Source organism: Aquila chrysaetos, chromosome 9 (genome assembly GCF_900496995.4).
Source record: "Aquila chrysaetos chrysaetos chromosome 9, bAquChr1.4, whole genome shotgun sequence".
Lineage (NCBI taxonomy): Eukaryota > Metazoa > Chordata > Aves > Accipitriformes > Accipitridae > Aquila > Aquila chrysaetos.
The window spans coordinates 11800238-11823919 of NC_044012.1; the positions used below are offsets into that span (position 1 = coordinate 11800238).

General features: G+C 42.0%; 1 protein-coding gene across 2 annotated transcripts in view; it reads left to right on the forward strand.

The window, feature by feature from the left end:
• Positions 1–23682, forward strand: part of PEPD (peptidase D) — a 177272-nt gene that overhangs the window by 152665 nt on the left and 925 nt on the right. For both annotated transcript variants that reach the window (XM_030024016.2, XM_030024015.2), the window contains exons 13-14: positions 4136–4320; positions 15462–15653. In XM_030024016.2, coding sequence (XP_029879876.1) covers positions 4136–4320; positions 15462–15653 — 377 coding nt within the window. The remainder of the gene's footprint in view (positions 1–4135; positions 4321–15461; positions 15654–23682) is intronic.

Consider the following 23682-nt stretch of genomic DNA (forward strand, 5'->3'; position numbering starts at 1 on the left):
TGTGTGGAAGTTGTTTTCTTGTGGTTTTTAGCTGTTTTTTTAACTGCTTCTTCTCACTACAAGAATGCTAACATGTTTTACCTCTGCTGCATCAGCTTGTGGTGGGTGACCGAGCTCTCCACCACGCCACCATTAATCCAAAAAACTGAAGTGCCTGAACATCAAGTAACCTCCATGAATTAAGGATTCTTTGTACAAAATGTTGTTCATTCAGCATTGTTTAGTGTTTCTTCACATCTGCAAATGCTGTCCTGTTGGGCAGAACGTTCCCTGGCTGCCGGCACAGAGGTTTCTTAATTATAGTTTTCTTTGTTTTAACATGCTAAAGCTATCCACACATAGATGTGCACACAGACGTCTGAATGGAATACAGATATCTCTGTGCTTTAACACAGAGATTCACATATCCTTACTGCAAGTCCTTCTGGCACGTCCAGATTGTTGAATTGCACGTCATGTGAGAGTACCAGAAAATTCTGTTCATGGCTTTCCTAGTCAAGGTAGCTGTGATATTTAATTTTTCCTCCCTTCTCTGCTTTTTGCCATTATTGGGAGTTCAGTATGTATGTAGGAAAATTAGATTAGTAGAATTTGAGGACTTCTGCTCTTCAAGTATTCTTACTAGTTAACTTAAATGACAGTTGAGTGCAGACATGGCAGCCAGTCCCAGAGACAGCTGGGTTTGCACAGGCCATTGTATTATAAAGATTCCAATTGCCAGGTAAACCTAATACAATTTTAGGTTTAAAATAAATTTGAAGAGTTCTGTATATCTGTGTATGGTGTATGAAATGTGTACAGCATATGAATATACTTTATATGTAAAATGGACTAAGAGATCGTTCTTGAATTAGGATGCTTCCTTTCTTCCATAGATTGCGTTCTGTACTTTTAAGTAATTGCCTTATTGCTGTAAAGTAGTTCTTAACAAAGTTAATGTTTTTAAGATAATAAGGGTACTAGGAAATGCTTGAAGGTTTGCATTTAGATCCTTTCTCTTTGTCGAATTGCCTGTTTAAAAAAAGGAGGAAAAAACTGTTTGTACCTTATTATTAAAGTTTATTCCTAGCATGATGGGAATCAGCTCATATCAAACAAGACAAGGATATCACAATTTTTTTAAGTGAAGACCAGTAAGGTCACTCCACTTAGTTCACTGTCTCTAGTCAGCTCAAAAATATCCTCATATTTTGTCTAGTAATAGTCTGTGTATGTGTGACCGTATTATACAATGCTTGTAGGTTAAGTGGTTTGGAGGGGAGTGGTCTGATAGTGTAAAATACTACCACACTGGAGTCATAGTAGAATAAAATGTGAAGCCAGACAATAGAATAGAAAATGCAATCTATCTATAACACTTTTATATATATATATAAAAATTAAGACTATTTGAACACGTATTTACTGGTAAAACAAGATTTGTACTATTTAGCGGGGTGCCTCCAGCAGTGGCTTAATTTCCCTCCAGCCAGAGCTGTCCCAGTGCTATCTGCAGCTTCTGCAGCATGCATGAGAGAGCTGGAGCTGAAGTACTTCCCATCTCTAGCAAAACTGATGGCACTGGCTAGATGATAAAAGAGTGGTCCAGAGTTGTTTTGTTGGGCTCTGTCCGAAGCACTGCCCTTGTTCCAAGAGAGAGCCCAAAGCTGCAGATTTTCCATCCAGCCTCATTATTTATTTCGCAGTGGAGCTTTTTGTTGTCCTCAGTCTCTAATGAAACAGATAAGATGAATAAAAACCAAAACAGATGGAGAACGCAGAGCCTTGGCGGGAGGAGAGGGGAAATAGTCGTGCTTTTTCTCAATGAGAGAAAAAAGTAGAGGCGAGGGAAGAAGGGGCTCTGATGGATTTGCTCAGTGCCCAGAAATACTCAGGATTTACAACCATAGCAATCTTTTCAGTTAGGGCAGTAGACTCATTCATTTGCTCTGTTAAACTTCTGCAGACAAATGGATGTGTGGTTTTGGTGGTTTTATTTCTGATCAGTTTAATCTTTATCTCTTGTTAGATGTATCTCTTCCTTAGTTTGATAAAGGTGCTGCTCCACTCCGAAGTGGAGTCTGTGGGTTTGGATTGAGACAAGTAGTACCAGCACAGCTATAGAGGGAAGCTGTACTGCAAACAACAGGTACCTCATCTTAAGTTGGTTCAGAGCATCTGGGTTATAGTTGTGTTTTCTCTTCCAGCAACAGAGTTCTATCTTCGTTTATATCAAGAGAGGATGAGGCTTCAAATAGTTGACCAGGGTCAGACGTTACGTGTAGCTTTGCAGTCATGGGGATGAAAATAGAAGACTTGTAGACTCAGCTAAGAAATCATGGGAGACTTCTCAAGAGAACATCTAGTGTCCCCCAGAAAGAATATTAAAGATTTTTAGAGCAGTTAGAGTTGATTGCAAAGTGCAGAAGCTGAACTGGGAGTTACACACAGAAATTCTGTATTCCCACAACTACAAAATAGAGAGGAAAGCAACTGTGATTCAGTAATGCTTCCAGTTTGATATCCGTAATATCGATGTAATAGATTGTAATGATTTCAATATATCATGCAATATATTGGACCCTATTGTGAGACAGCTGTGAAACATAGATGAATCTAGAGAAGTGAAAATTGCAATACGGTCCATGTTCAAAAAGATAAAAAGATAAATTCTTGTAAAATATAATTAAGTTGAACACAGTTGTCAAAGAACAACTGGTTATAGTTGTATTAATTCTTAATGAAGGAAAAATCTAAATTCCTTTCTGACGGAGGGAAAACACAAAAATAGCACATTTGGAACAGGAAGACTGCACATATTTTATGAGTAAGCTTCACTCACTTGGGCACTGTTGGCTTTTGTGAGGAAACAGCAACCGAGAGTTTGTCCAGCGTATTGTGCTGCACACCTCTGTCTCGTGGTCTTGCTCGGGCACGGAAGGTGCTTCTTTGGCTGCATGCATGCAACAGGCTAGCAAGTTTGATCTCCGAGTAATCTGATGGGGAAGAGGACACTGCCTGTTAACTAACTTACAAGCTGAGCTCATTCCCAGTCAGTGTTAATGGGAGCATAAAAGTGCATCGGTTTCTGTGTGGACGGTGTGCAAGACGGAGCAGCCACTTCCTCTTCATTTTGTTTCCGACCTTTATATGGGAGTCATATAAGACAACTGAATTTTATTTAAGCACTCCCACAGGATGATTTTATTTCAGCCTTTGAAGCCTTAGTTCTTTCAGTAAAAGTGCTAATGTAATTATGATATGGCATTCATATTCACAAGACCCTAGAGCTGCATGTTTAACTGGATTAAAGCAAATGGAACTTGATGGGGTTTTGGCCTTTATTTGTTTAATCATGCCAAAATTGAACAAGGAAAATATTCTTCTACTGTACCTTAGCCCTAGTTGTCTTGACTCTGCAACCGCGCAGTTGATGATGACTCAAAGCCATGGTGAACTAATTAAGACAGTACTGTGTTACTAACAAAAGAGCTGCTTTCTTCCTCCCTCCTCCCCCCAGCAGTTTGTCAAACAAAATTGTATCCTATACCAAAATAATAGAAATCTAATGTATCCTGGCACTCTGTCTCTAGTCAACCAACAGTATTTTGTAATGCTGTTTTAGTACGTGTATTAGAGGACTTGTGTTTTACACAGCCCATTAACACAAGGGAATCATTAATTTCTGGAGAGTGTCTTTGCCAGAAAGATGTGGGCTTTAAATCTTCTACGTATGTAGAAAAGTAGTGTCCATCTCAAGTGTTCTAAATGGGTATGATCATTATTGAAAATAATAGGATAGTAATATTTTATGCTCTGCATTTTAAATAACTGTATTTTACAGTTGACATTCTTTTAGAAAACTCACTGATACATTTGCATCTGCATAGACATGTTTAGATACAATGTCTTAACATTTCTTCACGTGGATCTGGATTATAAGGTGCTGCTGTTTATCGGTTGTAGTTTTCTGTGCATCGTGTGCATGTTACGATGATTTTGTCTTGTTTAAAGTATTTTTGTGCTAGTATAGTTGCTTTTTCCACCTTTGTTTTTTATATAAACAAAGGGCACATGTGTTACATCTTCTTTTTGAAAGTCGTCTTTAAAAACTTTTAGCAATAGTTAACTCAGCTGCTTGTTTCTGCTCTCTAAGGGGTCGCCTGGCCTGATATGCACCGTCTGGCTGACAGAGTCCATCTGGAGGAGTTGACTAAAATTGGCATTCTGAAAGGCAATGTAGATGACATGGTGAAGGTTCATCTGGGTGCAATATTTATGCCACACGGACTTGGACATCTACTTGGAATTGACGTGCATGACGTTGGAGGCTACCCAGAGGTTAGTGTTAGTCCATTCTCAACTGCCTTGCAGATTAACCCCTCTCAATTTGATCAGCATTTCTCTTAGTTTATGCACGATTAGCTGGTTGCATCTTCTCAGAGGTGGAGCAGATGTGCATTTAAGCGTGTCTTTTTCTGGATGTGATATTTTATGCAGTTTACTTTAAGGGAATCTATTAGTTCATTGACACAGAAATTGCTTATGGGGACAAGTTAACTGATGCCACCCTTTGGGCATTCTTAATCTGTTCAATTTCTACATACATTATGTTGTTCCTCCATGAGTCACCACTGTAACGTATATCACTCAAGCATACCCTGTGCTGTGGCAGAGAACATCTCAAGTCTACTTGAGACCTGTAGTGGGAAGACTCACTTGCTTCATTCCAGATGTGAGACAGCTGTGGGAGCCCACTGCTGCACCTGGGCTAGTAGATCCCAATGGCTGTGTCGTATGGAAACAAGCTGGCTCATATTCCTGTCTTGAACTTTGGTCTCCGGTGTCAACATGGACACCAATGTAGATGTGTTGTCCTGGAATGAGAATTGAAAGAAAAAATCCATCAAGTCTTCCAGTCTTTGCAAATGTGAAAGCATAACCTCTTGTATTCTGAGTTTCTGCAGAAAACACAGAATGATTACATTTTTCCTTGAATTAACATGATGGTTCATGACTGTAGTTTGAAAGCAGAATGGGTAAAATTCTGTAACCAACAAATGGTAAGAAGTTTGCAATGATACTGAAAAAAAGTCTCTACAGGGAATTGAACTTAAGGTTTGAATAAAGAAAGGAAGTTTACAGCAGCTTCAGAAATATTTCAGAAAGATTTTCTGTGTGTTATATTTTGGTTATTTGAGGCTAACTGTTTAAGGGTTTTCAGTAATACAGTATGAAAATGGATCACTTGCATTCTCTCTTGTGCAAGATGTTCTTTTACAAGAACCTGAAAAAAACTAAGAACTTGTTAGGTAAGGTTTAAGCATATTTTGGAGCATGTTCATGTTGGGTGAACAGGCTACGTAACAGCTGCTATTGCTGAGTTCACTTTTGCAGGCGGGGAAGAAACTGTATATAATATTTGAGGGTACTCGTTATGTTCACAGTATAATTATTGTTGAGACACAATACTGTGGTGACAATGTATTGGCATCAGCTAATAAACTTACATGTAATAAAAATGGAACAAAAATCAAAAGCAACCCTATTCTGATTTTAAGGTTTCTTCACTAGCTAATACAGAAAGGATGGATGTTTGCCCCTCTATCTTTCCCAATTGCATTCTCTCTGTGTACAAATAGAGGCATTCAGCAAAGCACAAGGGACGTGATTACTTGGAGAGTTCATGGACTTAAAAATCCAGGACTCCAATGTTGCATGCCTTTGCTTAGATTGTTTTCTCTTGTGTTGTGAATAACATTTCTGAATTTGGTGGACTTACTACGGAAACTGGAGCACATGTTCAAGACTTGGTGGGGTAAAGAGATAACTAGTGAGAACTGTGAGAGTGAAAAGTACCATGCTTGGTTTTTACTTAGAAACTGTATGCTTTGAAGGTTAGAGCAAGTACCTTAATTTCAAGGGAGATTTCTAGAACTGATTTTGGGGGAGTATAGAGCAATGGACCCTATATACCTTCCATCTCTCAGCAGGTTTCTCAGTAGTGTGGCATATGAGCCGCAGAATCAGTTTTTGAAACAATTTTTATTTACATATGACCAAATTTATAACTGTTAATTATCCAGTGTATTCTATAATTTAAGCGTCATTTTTCTGAAAGCAGACCGATCTATCCTCAGTTTTGAAAGACCAACCTGTTATAGATAAAAATGGATATAGGGATTGTATTGTCAAATGAGTTAGGCTCTCCACTTTCATACTTAACATGTAGAAATACCAAAGCTCTATGCAGATAGAGAATTTTATACCTGCAAATATTAAAATTATTTGTTTGTGTAGACATGCAACTGCATTCTTACACTAAGAATGTTTGCATGGCTAATTTACTTTCAAAATCCAATCCTAAATAACAAATTTCCTGAAGGTGAGGGAAGCGTGTATGTGGGTTCACAGACAAATAGTTGAAGTCCTGTATTTGCATATAAATGTGCACATAGATGGATGTGTGGCATCAGCTTAGTTTGAAAAAGAATGAATTTGGGGTGCTGCAGAAGAGCAGCCCGTTTAAACTCTCCCTGCAGCATTAATTCCACCTCTGTTAGACCCATCACTTCTCTCTGACCCAAAGCATGAGGTTCTTTATATTGGGTCATTTGACTAAGGTGAGGTACCTGAGCATCGGAGCACCTGATGGTGGAAAACCCACATCAAAAGCCTGTCGATGGGGTGAACTTCATTAGGCTTCTCTGGGCTTGAAGCTTTAATGGGAGGCACGGTCCCTGCCCACGGCAGGAGGGAGACGTAGGGCTGCGGGGCCAGAGAGGCATTGGAAGGCTTCAGGGGACGTGGTTTTCCCCAGGTAAATCAAAACGTGAACAATTGGGCACCTCTCATGTGAGTGTGATACGTGTCCGTATTAAATGGGAGAAGGTTTTTCATCTATGCCTCGTTGTTCCATGAGAAAATGCATTTTGAAGACATCTAGTATGCTGTGGAGTGATTTTTGGTGCGTTTTAAATCTCAGCTAGCGAGATTTTCAAAGGAATTTCATAAAGCCATTTGTGTGTTTATTGTACACTGAGCCCATGCCTGTAGTATCATGCTCTTTTTTCTAGCTGGTTAAGAAGCAAGTTATTTGCTTTTGGCTGAGGGAATTTCTGGGAGTATTACAAAGGATTTTTTAAAAATAAAAACTTTCCAAGTGGATATTATTCCATTATTTTTCCTCAAGTGTAAACAGTTACATTTGGAATAATACAATAAGCTTTAATTTCCTAATTTTTATCCGTCACAAAGTTTTGTGTGTTCCAAAAAAACTATTTCCAGACATTGTTAGCTTAGATTAGTTATTCATTAGTAGCCAAAGATTTCTTTTTTCAAAATTGGCAATAATAAGTTTTCATCTTTTCCAGTAAGCTGCTTTCACATGCAGCATTGAACAAGCACTTTCTTCCTCTTTGACAAACACTGTAAAAAACTTGCACATTTTCTGCAAAGGATACTCTGGGATATTAGAAAAATATAACACTTCCCTTCCTTTTTTTTCCCATGATAAAGAATAATTGGTTTTGGCCAGCAATAAGTACAGCTTAGCAACTGTGTTTAGGGCAAGATTTTTAAAAGAGCGTAACCACCAATGTTTTCCATTGAAGCACGTAAGTAAATGTCCTGATTTTCAGAAGTACTCGGCAGTCAAGAGCTCCTTTGGGAGTCAGGTCTCCCACAGTGTACCGTGGTATTCCTCACGGGGAAACCGAGCATCGAACGCTTCTTTGAAAATCTGTCTACTTCTTTTAAGGGTCTAACTACAACTTGAGCAGTTCTGAAAATTCAGCCCCAGTGGTACTAATCACTTCAGAAAATCTGGCCCTTAGTCAGACAGAGCTAGCTTCAAAGGGTGAAAACTCCACTGGGCTTAGCTTCAGCTGTAAAATTTAATCATGGAGATGGTTTTCCCACACTCTTTCATTTGTTTCTGGGTAAATTCGATATGGGATATAAATGAGGGTTTGTGCCTGTTGCAATGGAGAAAATGTGGTAGGTGATCCCAAATTTTCAGACCCTGAGGTAGATGAGGCTGAAGTTTTCATTTAAATCTAGGTTCTGTGTCTCTAGATGCTTGAGTTGATTCAATTTCATGTTATATTAATTGACTGTAAGGCTCTAAAGAATGCTAAGTACATTTGATGACTTTCTATAATAATAAGCCAGTTAATTTAAGTTAGGTTAATAACTACTGTGACTTTAACATCTTGTGAATTACAAGTTTCATTTTGTTTTGTCTTTTAAAATTATAAGATTTACCTTAGTTTAAAGTTTTAATTCAATTCTCTATTCTCATGAAAAGCTGATCCTTTCATCGCTATTCTGCATCAGCAAATTAAGGTTAGAGGTTTGTTTTGATCCTGGAGTTATCCATGTCTTTCCATTACTGTGCATGCTTGGGGAACATCTCTGCTACTCAGAGAGGTATACAAGCTGCATCTGGCTCTAACAGAAATCTTGCTTCTGGATCCCAGATGACTGTCTGGGGATTTAGGTCACCAAACCTACTAGAGAATACAGGAATAATCTTGTTCCCTTTCTTGTTCTGGCAAAAATTATTTTCCTTATGTATCCTACTTTATGCTGAAGCAGAAGATTTCATTTTTTTGTGGTTAGCATTGCAAATGATGCATTAATGTTTTTTCCTTTAAGAAGCAGAAGATGAGGTGAATTTACCAAGAAGCCTAAAGCTGTTATGTAGAGCCCCAGTGATGCAAATTGCTTCACTTGGTCATAACCTTGCAAAGCCTTGCTCTAGCTGTGCGTACCCAGGACCTGCAAACATGAAACAACCTGTATGGTAGGCACTTATATGAGCAAAGAGTAAAAGGGCCTTCCACCAGTTTTAGCTTTAGTTTTTCTTCTTGCAAGCGATTGTACGCCTTGAGAAAAGATTAGGAGAAAAAAAAACCTGCTGCTTCTACGTCATGGGGTCCCCTTGAATCACTTTCTTTTTGATTCTTTGAATTCCTCCATAGCAGAGCCCTATGGTTGTGTGGGCCGTTGAGCAGGCAGAGTGCAGGCAAGAAACAAACTGGTGAAGACTTTAAATTCCGCAGCATTTCCATGCAGAGCAGCACAGAAATCCGTAGTGCTTACCGTTATCTGTTGGGTCTAACGCCAGCCAGCAGAGCTTCCTGCAGTGTAAGATTCTCCTGTGGGATTTTAAACCCCTCCCAGAGTTAGGTTAATAGATCTTCTTACCTTGCTGTGGCTCAGAAGAATTGTGATCGGTTCCCAGCAGCTTTTCCCTGTGAGGACAGATGCTGGAGTTTGGGTGTTTATGGAAGCTTAGGACTTGGGCAGAGGCAGAAGAGGAGGGAAGGCTCAGGTGCTGTGTCAATGCAGTGCCATGGTGCAGAACATGCCCTGTCATACCACGGGTTTCCCTCCTCTGAGAAAGAAAGTGTCATGTACTTGGGGGGTTTTTGTTGCTTGGTTTGAGTTTCATTAGTTCTGGTTAATTTTTTTGAAGGAGATACTTGCTTATGATTGTTTTACTTGTTGAAGTTTGTTGCAAAAGACTTTGTGTGCTGAGAGAGTTTTTATCTGAATATTTATTGTCCAAATCTTTCTGACATTTTAGCAGAGACTAACAGAGCTTGTGTGGTTTTGAAGAGTTTATTCTAGGCACAGGAGGAGAGAAAAACCAAAATGGTACAGTCCTGCTTTCAATTATATGTAAAAATAAGGTATAAAAAGTATCCTAGGCATGCTTTAGGGGTTCTGCTATGCAATTTCCACTAATATTAGTATCAAAGGATCACAAAAGAAAAAGCTCTTTCATTTATGGCCATCGCCTGTATATGCTTTCAGTGTTTCACAAGAAAACCTGTCCATTAGACTTTAAATGGTGCTTGTCACTGGTCTCATTTTAAAACAGTGTTGCTGGTAGCTTTTGCAATTCTTTATCTCATGTCTTACGAATTCTCTATCTAAATATTCTCCTCATCTTCCAGGTTTATGTTGTAGTTGTCAACTTGGTGATTTTTACTATGTGCTATATCTTTTTTTTTTCCTCACGGTTAGGTTTTAAGAAAAAAGAAAAAAAAACCTATGTTTTATTATTTCCATTATGATAGCAGTGGAGCTTGGTGACATCTAAGGATCAGGAAGCAAAAATGACACGGGAAGTTATCCTCAGAAGCACGCTGTAGCAATGGATTGAAATTCAGTTCTATCTGACACAGAGCAGGCAGCGGTGCCTTGAACAAGTGGCAGGCAATTCTTCTTCATTCCCTGCAATAACAGGAAAGTTATTAAGCAGCTTAAACCTGATATCACAGTTAATACCTAGGAAAAGACAAAAATGTTTCAAATAAAAAGAGCCAGTTAAACATCATGTGCCCTCCTTTCCCCCAATATTAACTTTGAGCTGTGTCCCAAAAGCTCCAGCTAGTAATTAGATTCTCCTGCAGAAATGGAAGCTTTGACTTAAAAATGCCACAAGTGGTATGTGGTGCTTGGGGCATGTTCTCCTGTAACCTGCTGCTGATTCCAAAGGCAAGACTGATGAGCAGTTCCTTCAGGTGACTAGGCAGCTCAGGCTGCTGGGAAAAAGCAGGATAGATTGAATAAACTAATCTTCATTAGTAGCACTCAGCAAGAGAAACAAGGGCTTAGAGAGAAGGGACCAGGAGACAAGTGAAATGGAATTCAAGACTTTTATTTTATTAGCTGCATAGAGCTCCATTCTTTTTACAATAAATGGGCTAATTAGAAGTTGGGTACATGCAGTGGGAGAATAAGGAAGAGTCAAAGAGCTGAGATTTCACTTCAGTGTTGATTTCATGTAATCGAAATATAATGTTAGTATTCTGACTAATTTAAATACTTGATTGCACTTAGCTTGGTAAAATGGTTAGGACTTCACTGTACTAAACGTGGTCCAACTGCAACAGTCTATTTGTTAGGCTCAGAAAAGTTCTGTGATGATTTAGCTGGAAAAAAGTACCAGAAACTAGTTTGTGTCACTACGTGAGCCTTTTACGTGGTTCAGTATTTGCAGTTATGAGTAGCTTTGGGGATGTGTGCTGTGGCCATGTTTTGCTGCCGTTGCTGGCTTGAGGAAACTTCTGGGGGATGGCAACTAAGTGTTGCAGCCCCTGGTTTCAGCAGGGAGGGTGTCCTTGCATCTCTGCGTTTGTGCATCCCTAGCTAGTGTAATGGCCCTGTGGGCAATGACCAGGCAGCACAGAGACATCACCTGTGGTTTTCTTCTGTCCTGATCCAAAGACGGACCGAAGATCAGGCTCACCCAAGTGGGCCTGAAGCTATTTCTGCTTCTGATCACTTTGGTAGCCGGTGTCTGTGGGACAAGATCCAGCATGATGCACATTGCAGTTCTTCCATGGAAAAAAACAACATATACACCCATTAACCATTGAGTTGCATAGGAGCAGGCAGTAATTCATCCTTATACTGAGGTATTCTGGGGATATTGCAACTTCTAGTCTTCCACAGCCACTTTTCTGGGGGATAGACATATTTGCATACTTCCTAATTCCCTGCTTATTCCAAAAATAGATCTATATTTTATATTACTTGCACACTTAACTTAATTTGAACTTTTATTTTGCTTACATAGTAATGAAATCAGTTTACATAATAATTCTCTTGTTCCCTTGACAGTCCTTATTGCCTAGACATGCTGGGTTTTGTTACCTTACATGAACCATTAATTGGAATCTGATGTTCTTGGCAGGAGTACAGTCACAAATGACAGTGTCATACATCTGTGCTTACTGTGGGGGGAGTGTCTCAATTTTAAAATGTGAGCAGAACCTCCAAATAAAATCAGTCTTAGAAAACAATTTTGGATATAGTCTGTTGTTGCAATATACAGGAAAATAAACAGTTCTTTGAAAAGTAATTTTCCCAGAATATCACTGGGAGTCTCTTTTTAGATGCCTAGGTGTTAATATTTTCTAGATTATTCTCTACACTTTTTTGAGGCAAATGACCAGCTTATGCTTTACAGTTGTACAGCACTGAGTGTGACAGGGTCCTGCTCCGTGGCTGGACCTCCAGGGTATAACGGTAATAGAAACAGATATCCATGCAGCTGCTGCACCAGTGTTAACATTCTTTACTCTTCATTTCATCTAACTACAAAACAACATCATGGTTATTGTTGAAAACAAGGCGTTAGTTGTTTAGCTGCAAAATATAGGGAAGTTCCCTCCTCACAGAGAAGAAAATCCGTTAACGGCAGAAGATGCATACCAATGAATGACAGTGCAAGGCTTTGCTCCCAACAGGGTTTGACTTGGTGGAAAATGGTGACGTCCTTGTTTCAGACCTGTCACCTTCTGTTTGGGGGGGGGGTGGTAGTGTTTCAGTCATTAAAAAAATCCTCAGTTTGTTCTAGTTTTCATGAACTGAAGCAGACTGATTGCTGAGAACTGTCAGCTCCTAGACGTGATGGCCGTGGTGGCTATTGAGATGGTCACGAGTGCCCAGAGATCAGATGTCATTTGGGATGCTGAAGCCATGATTTGATGAACATTTTAATCCAGTGCTGTTCTCAAAAGAAGGAATTTTTTCATCTCCCCCGCTTGGTCATCTTCCCCTCTCTGCTTGTTCCCTGTCCCAGCTCATGTTGTTCTTCAGCCTTGCAGCAAGTTGGACTGGGACTGTCCTCCGCTCAGGGTATGCATGGCCACGTACACGCGATAGCCAGAACCTGTCTCTCTCTTCATCCATTTCACGCATCTCTTCGTAAACACCTTGCTAGCCTCCATTAAAAGGGAGCATAGGGCTTCGTCCCTGCATGTCCACCCACTGGTGTCCTGCTTGCTGTCTTTGAAAAGCTGAGCAGTGTTACCCTTTCTCTGAAGGCCCGTTAGAGTTGCTTTCATGGAAGAGATACAGCTGCTGCCATTTACACAGTGGCTTCAGTGCCTGCAAAATCCAAAGATCTGGAGATGAAACCAAGAGCCGACACAACCTAGACTTGAGACAGGATGGGGGGAATATCAAAAACTGTTTGTGAATTCCTTCTAGAGAAGTTAAAATTTTACTTTGGGGGGAGCAGAGTATTCAGGTGCCCACTCTGCATTGCTGACAGCCAGGGGAGCCTGTGCTGCTGAAGGAGGTTTCCAAACATGAATCCCTGGGTGTTGCTGCTGGGCTGTAATTGTGTTATGAGCTTCTTGGAGGAAGTACTAAAAGCAGAATCAGACTGCAGGCAATCCAGAGAAAATGTCTACACATTGCCTTAACAGCTGTACAGAGGTATCTGAAGTGGGCATTGAGGCTTGATTGTCACACCTGGTGGTAAACCTCATTTGTTTTAAGAGAAGGCAAAAAAAATGCAGACGCCGTGTCAGGGCTGCCTTCAGAGGGTGTTTGCCATTGTTTTCCTCGCTGCGCATTCATCTTTCTAGCATCTGTCTTGGATTGACTGCCTCGGAAAAGGCATTTACAAGTAGAATTGAAGAGAAATGTACTTAAAAGCCAAATATGGGTTGTTTGTTGTAAAGCAGCCGATAGATAGTTGGCAAGACACCAAAAGGTCCAGACACTAATCTAATTGTTTACAGCTCATGGAGAGATTAATCCACAAGATTGGATGCCCTCATTTCCTTTACTCATTACAATGAATATGTGAGATGCCAAACCCCATGGGGCAGCAGCAGAAAGAAAAATGGCTCCATTTCAGTGCAGTTATTGTTTCAAGTTTAGAAATATATTGATTCTCTTTGGGTTTTGATAAGAATATAAATGCAAAGTGCCTTGCTTACCATCAGAGTATTCTTGTTTCCTAGCCTCAGTAAAACGAAATTGTCCTTTCTTATTTTAGTGTAATATAATGCTCTGCAAAATTCAGATCAAACATAGGAAATAAAATGTATTGAAGACACAGTGAAAATGGTCAGGATACACTTGCTGGCTTGCGAGGGCAAGCAAATGCTCTGCATTTCTGAAAAATGGGCAAACCTACCCACAGATGTCCAGGCTGGTGAGCTCTGAAAATCTTGCCTGCTCTAAGATGCCGTGCATTGGAACAGAAGCTCTGCAAAGGGAAAAAATCAGCCCCAGTATTGCCTGGGTGACCGGTGAGAATAAAACAAACACTGCTGAGTGGCTGTTGCAAGCAGGATTTCTGTGAAACAGGCTTTCTCTGAACTGAAAGTGGAGCTCAGGAGCAAACAGTGCTGTGAGGCTATATACACTTTGAAGAGCGAATGATTCAATGAGACGAAAACGTGGCTAATCTGCAGGGTATGCTCCTGCCTCCCTCTGCCCCCCTGCATTGATCTGGCAGAAACACGGGAGCACAGCCATGCCGGGACGTGCAGCCCCGGCTGCCAGGCACCAGGGGTGGCACTGGGCAGCGCGCTTTGTCCTGGAGAAAGGGGATGTTTCATCCTCGTGACACCAGTCACGCTGCTAGTGATCCTGAAAGGAGTCGCTCCTTTTGCTGGCGAGGAAAATTACGGTGACTTTGGCCAGAAGCAGGATTTGGGAATCCTACCTGGAGACCAGATAATAACACCTTGGTCTTGCAGACCTGTTAACCTCTGACTGACTGGCTGAAGCGGAAAAGTGTTCATGAGCAAAGTGTGTGTGCATGTTTGCCAGCTAGTGGGCCTGTGAGCTGTTTACTGGTCATCACAATATTTTGTTGATGAAATTTTGCTACAGTTGCAAAGAATTTTCAAAAAGCTAATGGGATTGAGATATATTTATTCCGATGTTGCAATACCTGGCACATTTGGGGGAAGAAAATTAATATCCTGAACTAGTCTTTGCAGTGTTTCTAATTCCTTGACTAAGCACGTCCTCATATATCATTTTACTTTACCAGCTTTTGGGAAGAAGAGAATGTTTTGCTAGTCAGGACTTGTTTTGACTTAGTTTTTAATAATATCAGTCAGCACCATGTTGCCTGAAAGTCTGAATCTGACAAAAGTTTAGTTTTAAATGGGCTGCTTTTATGAGGTCATGTGTAGACTCATTGCTCCTGAATCAAGATCATAAATGTGTAATTTTAATAACATTCAGTGAGAATAAGCATTCGTGTATCCCTGGAGAAACTGTTCTCTGCTGCATAGTTCAGCTATTTCAGCCGTGACGTGGAGGGGGCATTTCAAGATTTGCACGTCGCTTAAAATTTTGTACTTTGCAAGGGAGGGTATAGAAAGAAATAATGCAAGTAAGTATTTTTTTCTCTGTAGTGCAGTACTTCTCCCAAGGCAGAGAGTGACGGTATCAAGCATATCCAAAGCCAGGATTTCTGTGGTGCAAAAACCAGTTTGGGTGTTGAGTTGAAAGCTGGTCATTGATGTACATGAAAGCTAAGTGAGGGACTGATGAGAGAGAGGTAACTGTACAGCACAGTTTCAGTCCTCTACTTCCCAATTAGTTTTTGTATTTTGGGTCTCTTATGGAGCAATTGGCGTAGGAGGGTCTTGATAAAAGGTCACCACGGATTGCCTTTCTGTCTGTCAGAACCAGTGTTTCTTCCGCAGGGAGTGGAGCGCATTGACCTGCCAGGGCTCAGGAGCCTGCGCACCGCCCGCAGCCTGGAGCAGGGCATGGTGCTGACTATCGAGCCAGGCATCTACTTCATCGACCACCTCTTGGACCAAGCCCTCCGTGATCCTGCGCAGTCCTGTTTCATCAACAATGATGTCCTGCAGCGCTTTAGAGGATTTGGTGGGGTGAGTAATTCTTAACCGGATGGTTTTCTGAAATTGGTTTTCTCTTTGTTTGCCTTTACTCTGTACTTGAGAAGAAATCTTTTGGAAGTTGTAATGTATTGCACATAGGGCAGTTCCTGAAGCAGCACCTTGGGCCATTTGACCCTGCAGACAAACTGGGAGGGGGGGGGGGGGTGTTATTTTTAAATGCAGTTTTATACTTGCGAGATCTGATTAACGATAGACCCATATTTTTCTGTTGATTGAAATACCTTCTGCCAGCACTGTACAGTGACTTGCCAGGTAGGTGTTTTGTCCAATGTGTGAAACATGTACGTTATGAAATACGAGACTAAGGTCCATGTTCTGGAGTTAGCTTCCTTGACAGCAGCACAGTCTGGTGCTCCCTCCCAGGGCAGAAGAGCCTGATGCTGTTTTTAAGCCAGGGAGGCAGTAGAGAAAAACAGCAATATTGCTCTTACTGGACCATTGCCAGAATGGCGCAAAATGTGTGAATGTAAAGCCTTCCCTTTTCCAAGGGAGTGGCCGATGGTCTTCATGAGCACCCGTGCTCAAGGTATCTATCGCATTGCAGGCTCGGGCAGCAGAGTGCGCGCAGGAAGGTTGGCTGACTCGGGAGGTAGCCGTGATCTGGGCGATCATTCCCATGCAGGCAGCTGCTGTGCAAGTTAGAGGGGCCTTGTTTCTCCATGCTCTCCAGGGCACATTTCCCATTCAAAGCCACCGCCCTCACAGAGCGTTTAGCAGTTGCAGTGGCTTCCAGTGGGTTTTCATTTTAGCAGGGCGAGCATTTGAAGGGTGCCACATTGTTCTCCGAGCTTCCGTATTCATGCACAGAGAAGATAGAGCAGGCAGCTGCAATGCCCCATCCTCCTCATGGCTTTTCTGCTAAGTCTCAACAAAGCTAACAATCACTGGCAACAGCGGTGATTTTCTGGTATGAAAAGTCACTCATTAGGAATTGTCTGCTGCTCCCATCGACTAATTTATCACTGTACACCAGCCATGAGAGGGTAATTACTGTAACGCTTTTGGTCTGAGCTGGCTTTGAACCACCAACCCTGACACAAGAGCTGTGTGTGCCATCGCCAGTCGCGTGAACCAGCCGGGCTCCTGGGCAGCCGCCCATGGAGGCTCCCCATATGATGTGTGTGCAGCCTTATCGAGAGACGCGGGACTTCACCCTCGCTGGTACTTAATTCACTGCTGAGGTTTGGGATGTTACCTGTCTCTGTGTTGTTTCTTTATCAAGACTTGCCAGCCAGCCAACTGAGATACTGGTGAACAAAAGGCAGCTAACTCTGCATTTTCTAACTGTGAGCACATTATATATGGCACCGCACACCGAAGTATATTTTAAAGGAACACTGTAATGCACTTGTGTAGCTTGACACTGCAACAAAAACAGGTTTAACTGTCTTGTAAACATTCTGTGGGAGTCTTTCGGCAGTTGCCTTGATTCCTAGTGACCTTCCTCTGGAAATGCTCAGCAAAGCCCACATTTTTCCATGACTTGCTGTGAGTGCGCACTCCAGCTCTGCAGCTTGAGGCGTGCATGTGGCTCACCTGCTGCCTGTGTTGGCATGGAATAGGAGTGACAGCACAGGATCTCTACCTTGGTAATAAGTTGCTGGATCAGGCACTTTTGTTCCAGAGATTTCAAGCAAAGTCTAACTTTCTCCCCTGTTTTTTGCTTAGCTTCCTGTAATGATGACTTGTAAGGAGAGCTAGCCAACAAACTTTGCTAAAAGGGGGAGCTGCCCAAAAACGATTGAGCAAAAATCTAAATCTCTGATCCCCCTGTGAACAATACATTTTACTTAGAGAGAAAAAAATAGTAATACACACATACCCTGAGCCAGATGTTGTCACTTGATTTTGTCCAGGAGAAGAATGGAAATAAAATGTGAGACTGAAGTACATCCGAATATTTCTGAATTCTACACAAAAGCTGAATTATAATGCAATCAAAATTAATTTTTCCATCTTTACAATTCTGACTTGATTCCGCATAAATAGAAGATGCAAATTGTGCTGTGTAGCACACAGTTATCAGTGCCTAGTTATCTGCATGCTGGTTCATTCTAGTTTATCCAGAATGAGTAAGTATTTCTCTCAAAAGCATGTCAGAAAACTTTCTCTCCACATGATTAAAAAAGATCTTGTGAAGCCTAGTGCTGTTACTGACAAATACTAACCGTACAGGGGTTAGTACTGGTGTCAGTTCTAGCTAAAGAGCTCACCACAGCCTATCCAATCTTCCTTTAAGTTTAAAAGAAAAATACATTCTACAAAAGGAAATAAGTAGTCCATTTCCCTCTGCAGAGCTCAGCACTAATTAAAATGTTCTTAATTCGGTTTAGTTTAATTCACTTCAAAAATGAACTTAAGTTAACCAAAGTAATTCTGAGTAAGACTGTCCACACAGGGGATTTGTGGATTTTAATGAATTCACCTTGAATTCATGTCTTTTTTGGGCTTTGGATAATTTTCTTGACTGTGACAAGTCTCTGCATTGAGAAGAGAAGCTCTTTTGCCGTGCCAAAAAGGGCAAGACCGTAGCCATTTATTGTAATTCATGCTGCCTGGTATTAGCCATAAAGAGACTGTAAAAGCTGCAAGAGCAGGAAAGAATGAGAGAGCACAGGAGGTTTTCCGTCGCCCGCTCTGCATTGCTGCCGGCGTGCGGGGCGTGTGCTGGCGGCACCGGCACCGCTCCCGCGCACACTCGGAACAGGTCCGTCGGCAGCCCAGCCTTCCCATGTCCCTGTAACACAGATGCCCGGCCTTCGTGGCTGTGACTGCTGCTCAGGGACCTCGTAATTTGGGCTTTTACGAAACAAGAGCTATTCTGGGTCACATACGGATCCCTCTGGAGGGAGGCAAGAAGTTTTGCTAGGGTATCTGCTTCTGAGAGCACCGGCTGCCCTGTCTGTAAGCCCTAAACTCTTTACTTGACAGCCATTGAGATCAATCCTTCACAAGCTTCCTCGGCCAATTTCGGGAAGTCGGTCACATGTACTTCAGTTCTCCATCTGCAAAACTAAGGTCCAATTTACTGAGGTCATAAATTCTGTGGGGCAAGGGCTGCCGTCGGGCACTGGCACAGTGCCTGTCACAGGGCACCTCTGCTCTGCCTGGACTCTACCCGCGCCGCTCTCATAAATAAACATAGATGTGCAAATAGAGGTATGTCTATACGGTTGTATATATTGCTCAGGAAAAGCAGCCGATTCCTCAGGGAAGGGGAAATACCAACTCCAAAATGCTGCCCTTTAGGGTTTGACATTTCCATTCTTCATAAGCTGATTACTGATTCATGCAGTTCATATGATGTTTTCTCAAAGACCCAGTAAAACTGTTCCGTCTTTTTTTGGCCTTAAATATTCAGTCTCTTTTCAGTCTTTATTTTTCCCTAGGATTTGTAGAACTAGCTCTAGACTTAATATGTTAAAACTCATTTGCAGATTTTTCTCATTTAAAAGTTAAATAGATTTACAAAGCCCAGGACCTTGCAGATCCGCTAATACTACAATATTTTTCAAAACAATAGTACTTCCCTTACTCAGGAACAAATGTTAAACCAAATAAAAAGCAGGATATTTAATTGCTTCTACCTTTGGTTCAGAGAGCCATGCAGTTGTCTCTGTCCTGATTTTTATTTTTCAGAAGGTTGAGCTCTGTTTCTGGGTGTATGGTGAATGTGTGTTGTGGAATGAAATAGTTTACTAGGCAATAAACATTATGCTCATCTGCTTTTTAATATTTCATATTATGCAGCAGTAATAATGCTACACAGCATTTTTTGAAAAGTTTTCATAGAAAAGCAGTTGTCATAATGAAATACATAGCTTTCTTTAAAGTTCTTGTAAGAAAAGTGATAGTTGTAGGCAACCCAAAACCAGCAACTAGTTGCTTATAAACCTTCTTTAACCCTTTTCTCTTAAGTTGTCTAATTAACATAATTAGGTTAAGGTAAGAGCAGTTGTTTCTAACCTGTATTTAGCTTATAGTTTATTGCTTCTTTCTGAGCCTGGATGAAGGGACTGTGTGCCTGAAGCTTCTTTTTCCAGCTGTATCAGTTGATCTAATAAAATACGTGATCTCACCCTACTGATCTTGATCCTCTTTTATAAAATATTTATATGTGGACCTTTAAAATAAAGTGTGCCTTACATGAGGACTTGCTTGTGAATAAGAAGAGGAAAGACTGGCAGCATGGGCTGAGAAAGAGTCATTGTGTAGCACAGAGCCTATTAGCCTTGACAGAAAACAGGTTGGCGTTGCCACTTTGTGTAACATGGTAACAGGAAAAGTGCTTTCCCCAACCCTGCAAGGTACCTGCCTATCCCTGGGTTTGACATAAGGGCAGCTCTATTTCCTAACCAGTTTCCCTGAAATATAGAAGTTGAACCGTGCTCGTGGTAAGTTTGCTCTATTAAGAATTATTGGTGAGTTGAAACAAGTCCCCTTGGCTACATGCATCTGCCTCTGTAGGATACCAGCTATAAAAAGAGACACGTGGATCCTTCAGCCGGACAGAAGCACATGTGCTAATTTACTTTGTGGGGTAGCATGTGTGGCCCATGTCCTGTCATCGTTTCCCAGGCGAGTCTCGTGCTCTAAATCTTGCAGCGATAGTATTGCTGCTTTCCACAGCCATAATGAAACAAATGCTCAATAGATTAAAAAAAAAAAAGGAGACATGTCACCAGTGGTATTTTTTAATCACATCTGGGATCTGTCATCATGCAAATCTGGACTATTTAATTGGCAAAAATTGTTTCTTGGTTCTCAAAACCCTTTTATATATATCATCATCCAAAAGAAATGAATGAGTGCTACAACCCCCTTCCCTTGGAAGATAACACAGGAGGCTCTGGGGAGCATGACTGTATTAGTAAGTCAGGACAAAGTGCGAGGCTGTATATATAGCTGACAGCAGCCCTGGTATTTAACTCCTATGCTGTCCTTGGCTATGCCCGCACAGCCCTCCTTTGGGACAGAGTTGGGTCCGCTCAGTCGAGCCACTTGATGGTCTGTTGCTGGCATTAGGCAGTTGTGCAGTCAGGTCTGTCTAGACAGATCATGCCACTACCCTTGATAAGAAAAAGGCATTTTAGGGACAGTCCTGGCATTCCTGGCCACCTCACCTTTGCAGGAGTGCTTTTTGAAGGGTGCCGTTTCACACCAAAAAAGGAAAGCCTCCCCTGCGGTGTTTGCAGAGCATGCTGAAAGCTGCTGGTACAACAAACCTCACACCTCAGTTTGCTGTTCCTTTAAGCCGTGTTCGATTCCAAACCACTCCGTAGCCCTGTAACAAGCAGCACTGTTGAACAAAGAGCCTGCAAACAGGGACAGCTCTGAGAGCAAGTTTCATAACCACTGTCCCCCGCTGGGAAAGGCAGTCCCAAGCCAGTGAGCCTTGCCAGGCAGATCCAGCATCTTTTGTCCATTTGGATAGAAGACAAGACCAAATGCCGGGCTCTCCTGTAGGGAAGGTTTTGCAGGTCCTCTGAAGCTGCTTCTTGCTGCTGCTGAGTTTAAGCTCAGGGTGAAGCATGGAGTGTGTGAAGGAAAAGAGCAAATGCAAAAATTTCCTCCCCCTTGAGAACCTGTGTTCCTCTGCACTTGTGTTGCTTTTAGGCAAAGGAAAAAGGTGCACTGAGAGTGAGAAGTCTGTCTTCTCTGTTATGGCAAGCACCCATTTCAGGTGAGATTCATCCAGACAAGAGAAACGGTTAGATCCTGGAGAAAGAGCTGGAGCTTTCCCAGGATGATGGTTGAGGCCCCATGGGAGCGGTGGGTCTGTGCGCCTCCAGCTACATCCCAAAGACCATTTGGAGTTGCTGATGGCGAGCAGGCTGGTGCGACAGTGCTGGCTCTCCTACTTGTCACAGCAATTCACAGCTGTGGATTGATTGTATGATCTAACGTTTCTCCTATATGATGAGTTGCTGTGTGTGGCACTCCAAACTGATGGGTTTCCCCATCTTCCCCCGTTTGGTAACTCTCAGTTCCCCGGCTTAGGTGGCTCCAGCACCCCCGTGTGCTCTCCTTATTGAGGGTGTCTCGCTTCTCACCTCCACCAGGATCTCCCTTCCTGGAGTCCTTAGCCAGCCCCACCTCTCTTTGTCCATTTTTTGTCAACCCTGTCTTCCCTCACTCTATCTTCCTTTCCCTGGTTCCTTTCATCACTCTAGCTCCATTTTCCAGCTCCTTCCCCATCCTGATTTTTTCTTATGGCCTAGAGAGGGTACAGCATTGACAGACACCTTGTCCCACTTGTTCTTCCCCCTCCCTCTTTGGCTTTCATCTGCTCTGCTTTTAAGTCAGTCTGTCCTCTGAAAGAGTGCCGAGGTATTGGTGAAGGCATGAAACACTGAAGTGGAAAACACCAACAAATTTTTTCTTTTTTTTTTTTTTTTTTTTGCTAATCTTACCGGTTAAGCAGATGAATTGTGGCTGATATTTCTCTGTAGCAGATACACTGGGGAATTTCTGCTCAAGCAGGTGAAGGTTTGTGAAGCCGGCGGTGCTCAGGAAGAGGCTCTCTCCATAGGCAGAGTCAGCTCTAGCTTTGGCTGGCCTGCCCTCTGCTCTTGGACTTACTTTTGCACTAACATTTTTACTTTCCGCATCAGTGCTGTGCCCAGCTCCATTTACATTGGTGTGCTTGCCAACGTGATCCTTTGGCTTTTACCACGTCACCAGGTCTGTCCCCTGGATTCTGGCACTTTTGCAGGGCTCGCCTGGTACCAGCAGGTTTTTGGCAGGGGCTGGTCCACCCAGCTAGGCTGTGCCCAGGCCCCCGACCCCACAGGACAGATGCTGGGGGCTGCTGCAAGGCAGAGGGCACAATTCACCTTTAGATGCAATGCGACCGTCTTGCTGAATCCTTGGGTTACTTTTTGCTCAGCTGGCTAAATTCGAAGCAATGAATCAAAAAACCCACCCTGTTAAAATCTGTTCAAGTGTACAGAGCCGTTCAATGTGTTGCTGATTTCCTCTTCTGCAGCAAGGCACCGGCCTTTCAGGCACACGGAGTGTAAAGAGCCTCAGGGCTTTCAAATTTACAGCTGTCCAAATCAAATGTGTGAACTCAATGGAGTTTGTTTATTTAATTCTGCTTTATAATACACTTAACTTGATACCAAGTAAAAGAAATAATCTGGCAAAGACATCATTAAACAGTTTAATAAGGACTGGATGACTCATTTTGTTTGAACAAATGGATTATTTTGCAATCAGAAGTACAAATGTTAACCAGCTTTATTTTTAGTTGAAAATGTCAAGAGGTCAGAAACAATTAAAGCAACTGTAAGGTGGGAGTCCCCAGAGTTTGTGTTCTCTTGGATTTTACACCTTACTAAAATTGCTTTTATTGCAGCTTAGCGACTTGCTAACATTTTTCTGATAAGATAACGGGAAATGACTGTGTAGGCATATTTACTGGTAAGAAGAGATTAGAGTCAAACAGAAATGGAGCATACTTTTCATTTTAACAGAACAAGAGCTGGAAAACAGAGCTTTTTCCTTGCATGATTTGAAATGTAGTGATTGTATTTTCAAAGGAACATCTGACCTGCTTAGGACTTCCCTACCAGCTCAAAATTCAATGTTTTGAATATCAGCTACAAGCTATTTCACGTAGCAGTTCCTTCTTTGAATGTTTATTGTATTTAGAGAAAAGAGAATGTGATGTTTAAGTGCAAAGAGCAGCTAACTGCAGCTCAGCAACAGGACCGCTTTGAGAACCGGCACTTTGGGCGTCAGGAGGCACTGCTGTTGAACCTCTCCGTAGCAAGCCATGCGCTAGCAAGGCTGGAGGCAAATTCAGGGGAAGATGTTCCTTCTGCTGCTCCTGATGTCAGGAGGTTGAGATTTATTGGCCCCATGTAAGGACACAGCATGAGCTCACCGATGCAGCATCTCGCTCAGCCTGTCCCTAGTGCACCCGAGGTAGCAGAGGCACCAGCCGAGTCACCTGCGGGGCCACCACCTCCTGCGGGGCTGCTCTGCTGGGTGT